Source organism: Eleginops maclovinus, chromosome 18 (assembly GCF_036324505.1).
Source record: "Eleginops maclovinus isolate JMC-PN-2008 ecotype Puerto Natales chromosome 18, JC_Emac_rtc_rv5, whole genome shotgun sequence".
In the NCBI taxonomy this organism is placed as follows: Eukaryota; Metazoa; Chordata; class Actinopteri; order Perciformes; family Eleginopidae; genus Eleginops; species Eleginops maclovinus.
Window position 1 is genome coordinate 17,498,444 of NC_086366.1, and position 14,789 is coordinate 17,513,232.

A 14,789-nucleotide genomic window follows, 5' to 3' on the forward strand; every position below is an offset into this window, starting at 1 on the left:
ATGCTTAAACCCCCCTTGCCTTACCCGTGCTTCAACCAACACACCAGGGCCTGACTCATTCCCTTCATGGCATAGTTTACATTTGTTTTTGTATATCTCTACAGTAAGTAGCACATGTGCTGTTCACTCTCTTTGAATGCGGATCAAAAGACAGTGTCAACTGATCTGCAACGGTCGAGATATCTTCAAAGGATTTTAAAACATTTTGTTTTTCCCTTTGATCAGATTTGCATAACAAATCAAGTAAGACATGTTGAGAGAACATGTTAACAGACAAACAACTGTCTGTATTATGGACTCTAAGAGTTATTGTTACGGCCCTGAGTGTTTATAAGAGTTAATAAGGGCATCCTGTCTCTGCTCAGTGACATCATTTGTGAATCTTGAGGAGGACCTCATGGTATCCGGGGTGTGCAGGTGCAAACCCTAAAGGCCAGTTGGCTAACAGTCTGTCTGCTGTTGTTGACATATTTACGGGTGTCCACAAGGCGTCTTGCAGTCAACCAAGCACTTAGGCTGTCAATTTTTTCATACCAGTGTGACTCTACAGATGTGACCTCATATTGAATGTCACAGGTGTCTATCCAGGTGCTATTGTTCTCTCCGTGATTTTTCAAAATGTAATTTGAATATAAATGTGAAATCTGTAAATGTTATTCTAATATATACCAATACATTGTGCAGTGGGAAGCGTTTGATATTATTTACAACTTCCTTCTGTGTCAGTTTTATCTCTGTATTTGCGTATAACTGTGAAGTTTATATCTTTGATCATCTATCTCAGACAGTATTATGCTGCATGGTAGGATCAAGTGTCTGCAGGCCAGGCAAGAGGTCATGAGCTCAGGGCCAAGGAACGAGAGCCAGATTGAGAAAGAGAGGGGATTCTGCCATGTCCAATCTCATCTCCCTGGTGGTGGGGTCAGGGGGGAACTGGGGAATAAGAAGGAGGGGGAGAGGAGGGAGGCAGTGATTCTCCTAGGTACAGTAGAAGTCCTATTATATCTTCACACCCGCCAGCAAAACTACAGATGTATACAGTGCAAATTCACACACACTGTACACACGCCGCTGGCAAATGATCCATCTGCAACCGCCTTTTGCAATAGGGTTGCAAGGGTTAAAACACCAAGGCTATGAGCCTGTCTTTGATGTAAGCCGCTCAGTGTGTGCGAGCTGACAGAGAGGTAAGATGGGGGGTCAAATAGCTGAGACGGGTGAGAGAAATTCAGATACAAAGTGAGAGTTATAGAGGGAGAGAATGAGAGGTGTTCGTCCCACAGGACAGTGCTGAAGGCAAGGTGTAGACAGATCATCAATACGGAAGAACAGAGGTGAATAAGGTACAGTTTCGCTTATGGCATAAACAACACTCATAAAGGAATTACATGTATGTCATACAGTAAGATGAAGGCACCTGAGGGTTACCCAGCCAATGTAAGGCTTGTGACTCCTAAAATTGGGTAGTTGTAATGCTTTTTGCAGTTACTGAACATTTATGACAGTTTTCTTGACATGTGAAAAAGCATTCCATTACTTTTTCTAATATGTTCATTTAGATTTTTGCTGTTATTGAGACATTTAGTCTCCTGAAAAGAGATGCCTTGGCAGTAAATGAATGGAAGAGTAAGAGCTGAGGCATTAAGCAGTTACTAATTCTGGCTGTTAGGCAATTTGATATTTTACTTACTGTTTGTTATACACACCATTAATCCCTTCTGGATGTCATCAGGTTATATTTGATGATGTTTGACTCCCAAAAGCCAAATATTGTGGAAAAAATGGAGCAAATTAAACAGTTTAAAGTTTTCAGGAAACCAGAAAGAGAGACAAAGGGGGTAGAGAGATGGATTATATTTCATTATCTTTTTTCTTTTTTTTACCTTACCTTCTTACATGCTGCTTCCCTTAAAGGGCAAGCCATGTCCATTCTGTTCCAAGGAAAAATCTAAAGCCAAAGGCGAGACCCACGCTGTGCTCTTTCTCTTTGCAGGATTGACTCCGGGTGCCTTCTGATAAATCTTTAATTCCCTGGTGGGTCTGTTTTTGTATCCTCCCAAAGATTTTTGGGGAAGCTTGTTGTACTCGGTTTAATTTCCTCAGAACAAAGCTCATCTGATCTTCCCACCCAGACTTGTGTGTGGCATTAAGTCTTCATTTTCATTAATGTTGGAGGGGCAGTTCGGGAATCTCATTTTAATTTGACATTTAAACATCTGTTTTCAATTTCCTGATGAAAATAGTGCGTGCGTATGTGTGAGTGTGTCTATGTGTGAGCGTGTGGGTGGACAGTGGGGGGGGGGGTGAACCTGGGAGTTTCAAAGCACAGAGCAGCCATTTCGGCTGACCTTTTAAAGGAGGGTTTGAATGTAAGAAATGATGGCAGCTAATTGCGTTAGCCTCAACACAGAACCAATTTGCTACTGTGGTTCTGGCGAGCGATTTGTCATACACAGTGGAGTTTGGTTGTACTGGACTTGGCAGGGCCCAACACATGTTTGTCAGTGCAAACTAAACCTCTGCTTTGATAGATATGGTTGTGTTATGCACAGTCAGCCGTTTGTCTTGCAGCGAGGCATGTCAGCCAGATGAGATAGGATGTGTTTTGTTCTTGGACTACTGAAAAGAGGAAATGCAAGACAGAATGTATCCCTTTACCTTGACAAAGCGTATTGATATCTGTCCAGGTCCGGATATTCACTCTTTTTCATCCTATCATCAGCGTATTTGAGCAAATCCAGGATGGACAAAGAGGCGTCTTCATGCTGGGACCTGTGACTCTGGCCCATTTCCACATATTAAACCACAAACTGAAAATCTCTGTACACACACAAACACATGCACACACACATTGAGTTTGGCCTCCCTGTTAATAGCGCAGGAAATATTATCTGCTGGGGGACAGCTGCAGGCTCACTAGAGAGACAGAATGGTAGAGTAGGTTCATTATCCCAAACACAGACACAAAACACACTACACACACACACTTTCAGGACAGCACACAGTGTGAAAGACTCTTTATCCCCTTTTGCCACCAAATTCTGGGTCCTTGAACAGAAACAGCTAGGGAGGCAAGCGAGTGGGGCCTTATGCAGTATGTATACAGGAAGGAGGGATGCTGGATGCCTTATTTAAACCAGGGGGGCCAGAGGCAACCGGTTTTACCACAGCTCCGGATCTGACACGGCTTCTGGCAGAAGAGTTGGGGCTTTGTACCCCATCCAGATCTGTGTCCGTCTGTCTCTCCGGCTGTCTGGCTGCCTCTGTCTCCCTCCTGCTCATTCTGCCTTTATCCCAGAGGATTTTTGTTTTCAACTACGCAGATGTTCGTGGCTGTCTGCTGCGCTGCACTCAGCTGTGTTTATAACAAAGAGGTGTTGGTGTGGAGGAGGATTGAGGGCAGTGAGGTGAGGGGAGCTAGTGCTGCTAAGGAGTGGTGGAGGTCACAGCACTGATGGTGTAAACACTGAATGATGCCAGCTATCCCCCGGGCCTCCAACTAGTCAATACAGCATCCTTTTTTTCTCCCCACACACATCCTTTTATTTTCCAGAGGGACAGATGCATATGCATGTTAACGGAGAGAGTTCCGGTGAAGCCAGCAGGGGAGGTAAAGACCCACTGAGAGGAGACCATGTGCACTTAATGTCACAGTTAAAGTTACTCAACCTGCTCAACCAAGCGTTTAATACAAGCATTAGTGAGGCACTACAAACATGAATTCTCCCATATGCTCTTAACCTTTTTAGTGTAAACACTCTTGATCAACAGGGTATTGAACAAATGTTCGGAATCAGTATTTGTACACTTGTAGGAAAAAACTAGAACAAATAGATGTTTTGCACACTAACAAAATTATCACAAGTATCATTTAAGTATTATATTGAGCCCTTTTGATGTTCAAGGTCAACTTTTGCCTAGATACAGAGTTTATAAATTTGACCACTCCAACAGGTTAACATTTGTGTCTGATATCAGGCATGACACAAGTGGAGACTGTTTAATCAGACGGAGCTGGTGCTCTAATGGATCGGATGTTTAGTGTTTACATTTGCATTCCTGGATGACTCTATCTGCTTTTAAACATACCAAATGAGCTCACTCGCATCGCAGCTGCACCGTTGAGTTCGAGTTGGTGTAGAAAATGTACACATGATCATAATTCATCTGTTTACAGCACACGGCATGTATATGTAAATGTATTCCTTCAACAGACGATCAGACAAATCCTTTTAAATGGTTTCTGATTAAAAAAAAAACTGTTTCTATGCTACATAATTTAGGCAAGGTAATTTCACAGCTGCATGTAGGAAGGTGTGGGTGGGAGTATGCAGCAAATGAGCTATTACAACCCTTCTGACTCCAAAAGCAGGATCCTGTTGAATTGGACTCCCACTCCACGTTACAAGAAGCAGAGAGCAGTATCTTGGCTCGGCAATGTCCAATTAAGTGCTTAAAGGGTTTAGTGAGGAATTTGTTGGCTGTCACTAGGTGAGGGGGTCCTGTGCTGAGCCTGACTTTGATCTGTGACTGAGGTGACTTTAGAGCAAGCTGAGGAGCGTGAGACAATAGACTGGAAAGGTTTTATCCCTTAAACACAGACACAAGCATACATTTACTTTCCATACATACAAAGGGATAACCAAGTTTGCTGACCTTGCATACTTAGTGTGTGGCCTGGGATTTCAGCTTGAAATTTACAAGCAATATTTTCATTGGTTTTTATATGCTTGTGCAGTAAAGCTGGGGAAGTGATTACTGGCACGCTGTCTGCAGAAAGGATCTGGTGGCTTCTTCTCTTCTCTCAATAAACCTCTAGTTTAGCTATAACACAGTAGATATGGAGTCTACAGATGTGTTGTTTCTTTTCCCCTTAGAAATAAAAAGGCATGCATTCATCTGTTTTGTTGCAACTACTACCAGTTGGTAATGATGCTGAAGTAATATTCTGAAGAGGTAGGCAGGCAAAGACTAATGATTTTAGATAAAACAGGTTTTGTAGTTTTGCATTAAGCCCAGATTGAATACCAGAATTGCTCAGTACATCTTTTTAAACCTTCACATTCTTTTCAATTTCATATTTGTATCAATAAATTAGAGCTACGAAGGTGTGGATCTCATATGTTGGATAATGAAAATCCATGGCCGTGTCATCTTTTTTAGAGCATTTTGAGGAGAAATCAATGCAAATAAGAATCATATTAAAGCAAGGACCTTAGCTAGGCAGCATTGGTGAATTGGATCTAATGTAGATTTTCATCTATGCTAATATAGCATGGTTGTATGAGCGCAAGGGATGTAAATATGGACTGTCAGGGAGCGATGAAAAGTGATGATGGAGAGGTGATCATCATTCTGTGCTAAAGTGTGTGTGCATGTGTATGTGTGTTTGTCTGTACATGAAGGTCGTTGTGGCTCAGTCAACAAAGAGGAAGGTCATTGATATTAGAGATGTTGATGGGCAAAAATATGTGTTCATCATTGCTGTTGTAACGTTTATTGTCAGTAAGGTTGTAGAGACAACAGGCCATTAAACACAACTGTATCAGGTGTTATGAACAGTAGCCTACCCATACATATATTTTTCCACATAGTCCAAGTCCATTTTATATGCTGTGTGAACACATTTTGGCCAAATTGTTACTGTTTTGATGGTGCAGTAAATTAATGTTTGCTTAGCATTTGTTATCTGTGCAGAACTTATTTTTACACAAAAACAAAACATGGGCTGTTGTTTTACAAGTTGCCTGGTATTCTCATGTTTTAAGTGTAATTTGTAATTTTCTTCTACATCTTTATTTTCCCTTAAAGAGGATATATTGACATGCTGTTAACAGTTTCATTTGCGTTTTCTTGCAGTTTTACGTGATGACTTCAGACAAAACCCTGCAGATGTGATCGTGGCGGCAGGAGAGCCGGCGGTCCTGGAGTGCCAACCTCCACGCGGACATCCTGAGCCCACCATATCATGGAAAAAAGATGGAACAAACATTGACGACAGAGATGAGAGAATCACTGTAAGAATCTTTTTTTGGTTTCAAGTTAAGTGACTTGAACATTGTTATTGCTCTCACGTATCCTATTAATGCCTGAATACTGCTTTGTATTTAAGGATGGTGTGTTTAAATGTATGAGATAGAATGACCCAGTGATGCAGGTCAAGTCATTACCACCACTTCAGTGTTTGCAGGAAGATTGATTTGTTTGCCTCATTATTCACATATAGCAATTACTGAACCCAAAGCAGCCCATTTCAGTGGCAACAACCTTTAATGACTGAGGTAGATAGAATCTGTTTTGCTGTCTCTGTCAGCAGCAGTGCATTGATCGGGGATGGCCTGCTGATGAAATCAAGGAGAAGCGTAGATCAGGAGGAAAAAATTAGCTGACCAGAATCAAAGAGGAGAAAGTTGTACTCAGCAGCAGCGCCTGCAGAAAACAACAACTCTTAACATTGGATTTGAGGTTGCGTGCATTGAGCACTGAAAGCAAATCTTACTTGTAAACACTGTGAGTATTCTTCCTCTCTGTTTCTCTCTAAGCTGCACAGGCAGGAGATTAGGAGTCCAAGTCTTGCCACTGAGCAACATAATTGAAAGAAACAAGCACATAATGTAGTTTAACGAGAATCAAATCATATTTGTCCCTGAGTTAAGTGAGTAGTTGCTGATAAGCATGAAATCTCCATGCCACACAGTAACCTCGTATGGCCTTTCAATGAACTGTTTGCCCTTTTTCTACACATTTGGCTCAGGCATCTATTATGTATATCTTGTTATAACACAAACTAGCTGTACCAACTGATACACTATAGCTTATATTTAAGGTGAAATGCATCATATATTACTTCCTTTATTTACATTCTGTAAAATAAAATAAAATCATCTTTTTAATCTTTTTAAACTAACTCATGTTGTAAGTGTGTGAGGTATTTTGGGGACAAAGCAGCTCTGGTTTTACTCAAATTACCCATGTAGTATGACGCATGGTTCTTGCGCTCATAGACTTTCCCATAATTATATTTTATTCCCACTGAATACAACACATGTTCACTCTATTTATTGTTGTTATAAATCATTTCTGCAACAACATCCATCCTACCCCCTGCATGGTGGAATTAAGGACGTATTCTCTGTATTGTTTATGTGATTTTGTGCACTGATGGGTGATATTCTTAGAGTAAATGTTGTTAACGTGGCTACTGTGAGACAGGCTAAATGACTCAAAGTGTTGTCCTTGCCTGCAACAGTGGTGGGCCTTCTGTGGAAATGAAAAAGGGTCTGATGGATTTAAATGAGATACTTGGATCAGCTGGTGTTACTCACTGTAAACTTCCTGTCAAGCACAAACCTCACAGACTGAGTGTTCCCAAATGACCACTTTTAAAGAAGTGCGAGACGTCATACATGATAATCTAAATATGTGTAATCAACTTTGGTGACAGATGGGAGTCAGGACTGTCTCCTGTGTTAAAAGCTGTATTAGAAGTAGAGAATTGTGATGGGACCATGTCTGCAGTTAGTTACAGTACATTTGTTGTGAGTGACTTGAGGTCTATAGAGAGCAAGCAGAGGGGGGAGGTCTTTATAACGTGATGAACAGCTGAGCTCGTCCAAAACCCCCACCCATCCAGCCTACATTGTTGTGTTTGGTTCAGTTCATTCCTCCAACCGTGCAACGTGTTGGAACGTGCAGTCTCCTTGGTGATCACTGGTGATCAGAGTGCTGTCCCAAACCGTTTACTCTTTGTACTGTACTTCACAGGGATGGGTCGACTAGGCTTTGGTGGCAGCAGCGTAAAGACAGACTCAACTTCAAGACACATCAGAAGGAACCCTTTGGTTTCTCTATCTATTTTGGTCAGCTGTGTGTAAACACCATTGACATACTGTATGCCATCTCACAAGACTGCATGTGGGGTGGTTATATGGCAAGCCGTTGGTTATGAAAAGTTTCCCACTGAGCCATAAAGAGTGCGGCAGCGCCATCAGCCTGTAATGCTGCCGTGCCACTAGCAGCAGCTGGCCGCATTCCTCTAAACTTTGTCACACATGTCTTGCAGGAACCATGAGTAAATGATAAATAAACATAAACAGGAATAATGCCAGTATCTAAGCCTAGAACACTGTCTGCTTAGAGCAATTTGACATCACAAAACAACCGAAATGCAGCACATTGTCCTCTTCCTTTGTGCAATAGCTGTGGTTAATTATCAGCCTGGAAAATTGGACTGCTGTGTGATTACCAACAGAATGCATGCTGAATAGAGGCCTTTTTTTCATCATCAGCAATGCCAAAAGACATGAGACAAAAGGCAACACGATAGAGCCATCTCCCATAATGCAGGGATAATGGTCAGATTGTTGGGGCTTTTAGCAGCCTGTGTGCTTTGCTGGGATGGATATGCATTTGCAGAAAAAGTGGGCTGCTGCTGCATTCATTTACTTGCTCTCAGTGTCCCTGCTGCTCTGGCACTTCAAATATGCCTGTGGAGAATGGGAAACTGCCACACAGAGGTAAGACTATGGATAGAGTGGACGGAGCCTTAAGTGGATCCTCATGTTAAAGCCCTGTGGACCAAACGGTACACCCCCCTGTTTCTCTGCTGTATGGTCTGCCCTGACCTTGGGCCTTTGTGAGTGTCACAGTGTTTTAGCTGCTAAGCCTTTCCTCAAACAAACAGTAACATAATGATACTTCAAACCCTTCCAGCACCACGGGGTGCTCTAAATAAGCCAACCTTCTACAGCCTCTTCAAGTCCCTATGTCCTCCTGCTTTACCATGAATATTAAACAGGGAGTAGGGCTGAGGAATGCCTCAGAACCAGAAAAATATATCCGGTTGCAAAGCTGTCCTTCAAGTATGTTAGACTCAGCCTTGCAACTTTATGAAAACTAGAACTTATACACACAAGTGTGTCTGTCATATGCAAGTGATAATGTGGAGTACAGTGGTGTAGATTTCCTGAGCGGCATCATAGATCACAAGTGAACACACATGTAAGAAGGACTTGTCTTTAACATAGTTGTCACGCATTTGCAATATTGTGTGTCAAGCTCTCTGTCAGTGGTACTCTAATGAGGGTATCGATTACATGCTTGCAGGTGGTGGTCCCGGGTCTCGCACGCTGATGTGTGCATTTTAAAACCTAAAGCCCCCATCAAGGCAAAGAGATCATAGGTGCCCCATGCTATTGTCTGTCTCAGCGCTGACTGGCATGGTTGTGAGCTGAGAGAAGGGCTGGGGGGCCTGTGCTGGGGCTGGGGTTGTCTTTCTGACTGCCTGAGAACAAAGCACCTCCTCTGGCCTGTAATCAAAGCCCTGGGAAATAACAGACATGACATTCACCTGGACAAACTCACATCCAGCGCTGGGTGTGTGCGCTGTTCATGTTTGCTTGAATGTATGTTCACTTGCTCTCACTTGCAGTTGTATCCACACACAAAGAAAAACAAATCAAGAAACGTATTCTTTCAAATGTTCTGCACCATAATTGACAAAAGTGTCCTGAAGCTCTTTTAGGCAACTGGAACATTGCTTACAGTCCTGCAGGGCCTCTGTCGTTTCCTCAGGGACCCGCAGTTGTGTTTGATTGGAAAAGTGTTCTTTGGCTCAACTTACCCTGAGGAGGAACTGGCCGACTGATAGAGATTTAGACTCCAAGTGGTAGCTGAGTGGGAAATGCAAAAAAATGGACTGGAGAGCAGTTCAGTTTGTTCCCATTGCTCAAAAGTCCAATAAAAACACTGTGTTCAGCACCAAGTCATTATGTGTTTGTGAGTACATTTCATATTGGTGTTGTAATAGGCTTTTGGTCAGTAAGTGCTCACAGGCATTCTTTAATTCAATCAGGAAATGCTTTGTAATGTTTGAGCTGTACTGTTTTATTTTTTCTGTGTGAACTGCATACCCTGTGTGTCTCTCAGACTTTAATTAAGCAGTTTTCCTCTCAATGATAAGCCTCTCTCCACTTACTTTATTCTCTTTAGATACGCGGAGGGAAGCTGATGATCACAAATGCCCGGAAGAGCGATGCTGGGAAATATGTGTGTGTCGGTACAAACATGGTTGGAGAACGTGAAAGTGAAATAGCCGAACTCACAGTGCTTGGTAATAAATCTTTGTTTACCTCTTTTAGAATATCTCTGTTGTATATTTTATTCTATGTCCGTATACAACGAACAAACACACACACACACACACACACACACACACACACACACACACACACACACACACACACACACACACACACACACACACACACACACACACACACACACTCTCGCACACACATCCACACACTTGTTTGTCTGCAGTGAGAAAAAGAATCCAGATGTTACATTTCCATTGTCTATCTCCCAGGGAACTAAATGGTGTCACTGACCTTTATCAGATAGAGTGTGAGATGACCTCCAATCTCACACTTAACTATGAATCCCATGCTGGCCCCAGCAGTGTGTCTCCTATGACCAGCTGCACCCTATTTCATCATGAATGACCTCTGACCCCATACTCTCCTGTGTCCCAAGCAGAGAGCATGTCCAGACCCCTGATTTTACCACCAGTTTTGTTACTCCCTATTCCTCTTCTCCTAAGTGACCTCTTATTATAAACTGTCAGTAAGAGCAAGAACAGAGCTAGTTTTGTTAATTTAAATAATTGTACTGAAATAATACTATCAGGGCTTAAGCAAGCAAGTTTTTTTGTTTGTCCTTCTGAGTGAGAAAACATGGTTAATCATAAACCAAACTGGTTATTTTTACTCTAAGACCGATGGAACAAACAACTGGGAATATTTTTTAAAATTTAACCTTAGAGACGTCTAGTCCATAGTCTAGACTGTATGTTTGTAAATTTTTAACTGTGTCATTAACCATAAATTGTTTATTACCTTGTTATATCTGTAACAAACACAATTATTAAGGTAAATACAAGATTATTTCACATTATTACATCATTAATTACAGGACACCTCCTAGGACCTAAAATTAAAACTTCAAAATTGCTTTTTCCTCTGGGTTGTATTTAATTGTTATTCTAATTCTCCACTTGGCTCTGAAGCCTAATTATAAATAACAAAGCTAAGAATTGTAAAGGGAATCAAAGCAACATATTGAATTTCTATAAGTAAAAATATTTTTCATGTAATGCCATTGTTCGCTCTTTTAAAAAAATGTATTTTGGTGTAATCTATGCAGAACGTCCCAGCTTTGTCCGTCGCCCAGGCAGTCAGGTGATGTTAGTAGACCAAAGCGTGGAGTTCAGGTGTGAGGCTCGTGGCGACCCGGTTCCGACTGTGCGCTGGAGGAAAGACGATGGTGACCTGCCCAAAGGAAGGTATGACTCATCAACTGGTCCCATTTCATCACAAAATACCATCCTCCCTCTCTTTGTTTGATCCAAGTAACTATTTTGTCTTTGTCATCAGATGACGCATGATGCATTGAGCCTGCTTATACATAGTTTTTGTTTATATGTCAACATTTGATACATGGATATTCATTTTAATCCAGATATGAGATTCGTGAGGACCACACCCTGAAGATCCGTCGTCTGACTTCAGCTGATGTAGGCTCCTACACCTGCGTGGTTGAGAACATGGTGGGCAAGGCGGAAGCATCGGCCTCGCTCACCGTCCACGGTAAGACAAAATAATGTTATCACTCTCACTCTGATCAGTATTTTCATCTACAGCCTCTTGCACAGTTATTCTGGGTTCATTTCTATTTTGGGTAATTGGGAAGCCTGATTCAATTGCAATTTAGCCCAGCCACATTGCAATAATAGTCTTCAGCTTTAGCACTATAGGGTCATCACTTTCACCTATTCTCTCTCAATTAGCTGATTGATTTCTCATAAAAAAGAAACGCAAAAATCCATAATAGCAGTATAGTTGTGCACATGGGAGCTCAACAGCAATCGATTTAATTTGCCCTATACAAGTGGCATTTCTCCGGAGGCCTGTCTTCCGTCATGTTTTAAGACATACAGTACTATTTGTGAACCTATGGAATATCTGTGCGTCTCCTGTGGCCCTCTCCATTGGACTTCTTATTAACACAGTTGGAATATAAAGCAGCCGGTCACAGATTGTGAACATTCAGAAAGAAACCATTCAGAGGAACTGGGGGCTGGGATCACCCTAACCCTCCTGAGAATCAGAGGAACACAGGGGCCATTTAACAGCAAACTAATGGGAATGTTGGGAGTCGGGTGAGGGAAGAAAGGAGGGAAGCATGAGGAGATTCAATGTATGGGAGATAGGGACAGTGAGTGTGTAGGTCTTGGTGGCAGCTCACCACTGATGCAGAACAGGTTGGGAAATGAGGTCGGGGGCGATTGTGGTGAAGAGTATAGCGGGGGAGAGAGGCTTCTGCGGTGAGGTCAGTCATATTACTGTCACTCCCAGCGGTTAACACAACGGAGATATAAAGAGACAGGGCAATTTTATTCCTCTGCCAACCCCCACCCACAAAGACAGATACTTCATCTTCACTTGGCTACCCTTTGCAATTATTTCTTGATTTTCTCCACAAGCCAGCAATCTTTAGATTGGTTTGAAGAGCAAGATTAGGCACACCTGCCAATACATCCATCAATATATCTACTCCTCTTATTGCCTTTTTTCACTTCCTATCCCTGATGAAAGCTTAGTTAATGAAAGGGAACATCATTGATGCACAATTCAAAAAGCTGTTCTAGCTTTGTACCATATTTGAAAGGCTACAACCTTCCATGTCCTTATTGGAAATTAAATGTCTTAACCTCACGTCTACTCCATTAGGCCTACATGCAGCAGCAAGGCACTGGCCTTCTTTTCACACATTATATCTTTCAACCCTGTGTTATAAGAAATAGAGAGACCTAAAAAAAAAACAGAGTAAAAGTACCTAAATCAATTAAACCTGGTAAAGAAGAGCCTCTGTTATAGATTTAGGAAACAAAAATGCCAATACTTTATTAGGGCGTAAGATCAGCTTAGAGGCATAACATGAATAATAGGAATTCTCATTCTACTCTTGTGGTTAGATTGGATGGAGGACTGAACTTCCAAGCTTTCAAAGTTCCTAGAACCAATCTTTTCTTCAGTTCCCTGAGCTTCATCCAGACCAGGACATGAGGAGGCCGGGGAGGCTATGGGCACGGAGTAGTCCAGCTAATTAAAGACAAGCAAGCCACAGTCCCACGCCCGGAAATGACATGTTTCTAATTACAGATGCGGGCACAGAAAAGGAAAGAAAGGCCCGGTAATTTTAGTTCTTCAGAGGCCAAAGTAGCGGAACAATGTCTAGGTAGTAAGATGCCGCTAAAGTGAAGACAACAGTAATGTGGGAGAAAGAGTGTAGTCGGCTATGCTTGTCGCCCTGCATAAAGAATCAAATAATTGCAAGATTGCTGAGGCCCTGCATAGTAGAAACTGAACAGCTCAATAAATATAATATCGATGGAAGTCGTAGAACATCACAAAATGGGTAATCCGATAAAACCAAGGAAATTAAAATCTGATTTTTCTTCTAAAGATAAACTGGTTAAATATAGAATTACTTCCCTGCAGTTTCATTATTCAATTTGCTTATCATTACAATATGGTTTATGACAATTATATGAAATGACTGCAATGCACACCATTTTGGAATAATTAAAGGCAAATCCCTTTTAAGAGCTGCACGTTTATGAGAAGAATCCAGCTCTGTGTGGACCGAGGGGGATTTTCACACCTTCCATGGTCAGATTGTCAGTGGACAATGTCGACATTGTGGAATTGGAGCCCTTGGCTATTTGTCTTTCAGCGTGCTCTGCTCTTTTAACTAACTTAATCAGTGAATTATTGTCTTACACACATTTGTCAGTCTACTACACCTCCTTTGGAGTTATAAATATGTCAAGTAAAATAGTCAATTGATTGATGGAAGAAACGCATAATTGGCTAAGTCACCAGTGGTATTTATAGTTTCATCGTAAAATCATTAATCTAAGCCACATGAGGAAGTAGCAGTGTGAGGGACTGTTCAGCTGTTAAGTCTGCTAAGTCTATGCATACACTGGAGAGTGTGTGTTTTTAAAGACTTAAGAATCAGGCAAAGGCATTTTGATCTGGGTCTGGTGTGGTTAGATAATGTTTATAGAGTATTGTGTTAATTAAACTTCACCAGCAGACCATAGGAATGTAAATACATTGTTTTAGGCTACAGGACTATTGGAAAGTATTCAAAACATCAACGTGTTATTTTTCCTCAGCTGGTTAAGTTTGCTATAAGCAGTGATTTATGTGTAGGAAGGTCTTGAATAGAATGGTAGTCCCCAGAGCAACGTTGCTAATAACCCATGTAAAGGGTCTGGAAGGAGACTTGGAACTGGTGCCAAAACAGAGCGAGTGGGAGGAACTTTCCTGACAGCCAACTGAATGCTGTTACAGTGATGATAAATACCAAAAGCTGGTTGGGTGCAACATATAGAACTGATGCTTTGTATCGGTCTATTGTTTCTCTTTTTCCCTACATTTGATTTAACCCAACTGTTCAGTAAACTTTCATTGTGCATTACTTCAGTTTATTTGGAGAACACAAATTCCCAGTGAAGAATGGGCATTTAAAGCATGCTACAGAATGGTTAATATTAATCATGCTAAATCCACTGCATGATGTCCTACTCGCACTGAACAGCAGCACTGCTCCAATTAATATCACTGCTGTGGTCTTTGGTGCATAGCCTGCCTCCTATTGGGCTGGAGGTCATCATTCTCAGTGTGTTCATACTCGGACGCTCTGATCTGCTTTTTGATAGA

General features: G+C 41.6%; 1 protein-coding gene across 1 annotated transcript in view; it reads left to right on the top strand.

Annotated features, from left to right (window-relative positions):
• robo1 (roundabout, axon guidance receptor, homolog 1 (Drosophila)) overlaps positions 1–14,789 on the top strand; it is a 153,777-nt gene that overhangs the window by 107,580 nt on the left and 31,408 nt on the right. The window contains exons 3-6 of the mRNA XM_063907414.1: positions 5,860–6,017; positions 9,991–10,111; positions 11,203–11,341; positions 11,518–11,645. Coding sequence (XP_063763484.1) covers positions 5,860–6,017; positions 9,991–10,111; positions 11,203–11,341; positions 11,518–11,645 — 546 coding nt within the window. The remainder of the gene's footprint in view (positions 1–5,859; positions 6,018–9,990; positions 10,112–11,202; positions 11,342–11,517; positions 11,646–14,789) is intronic.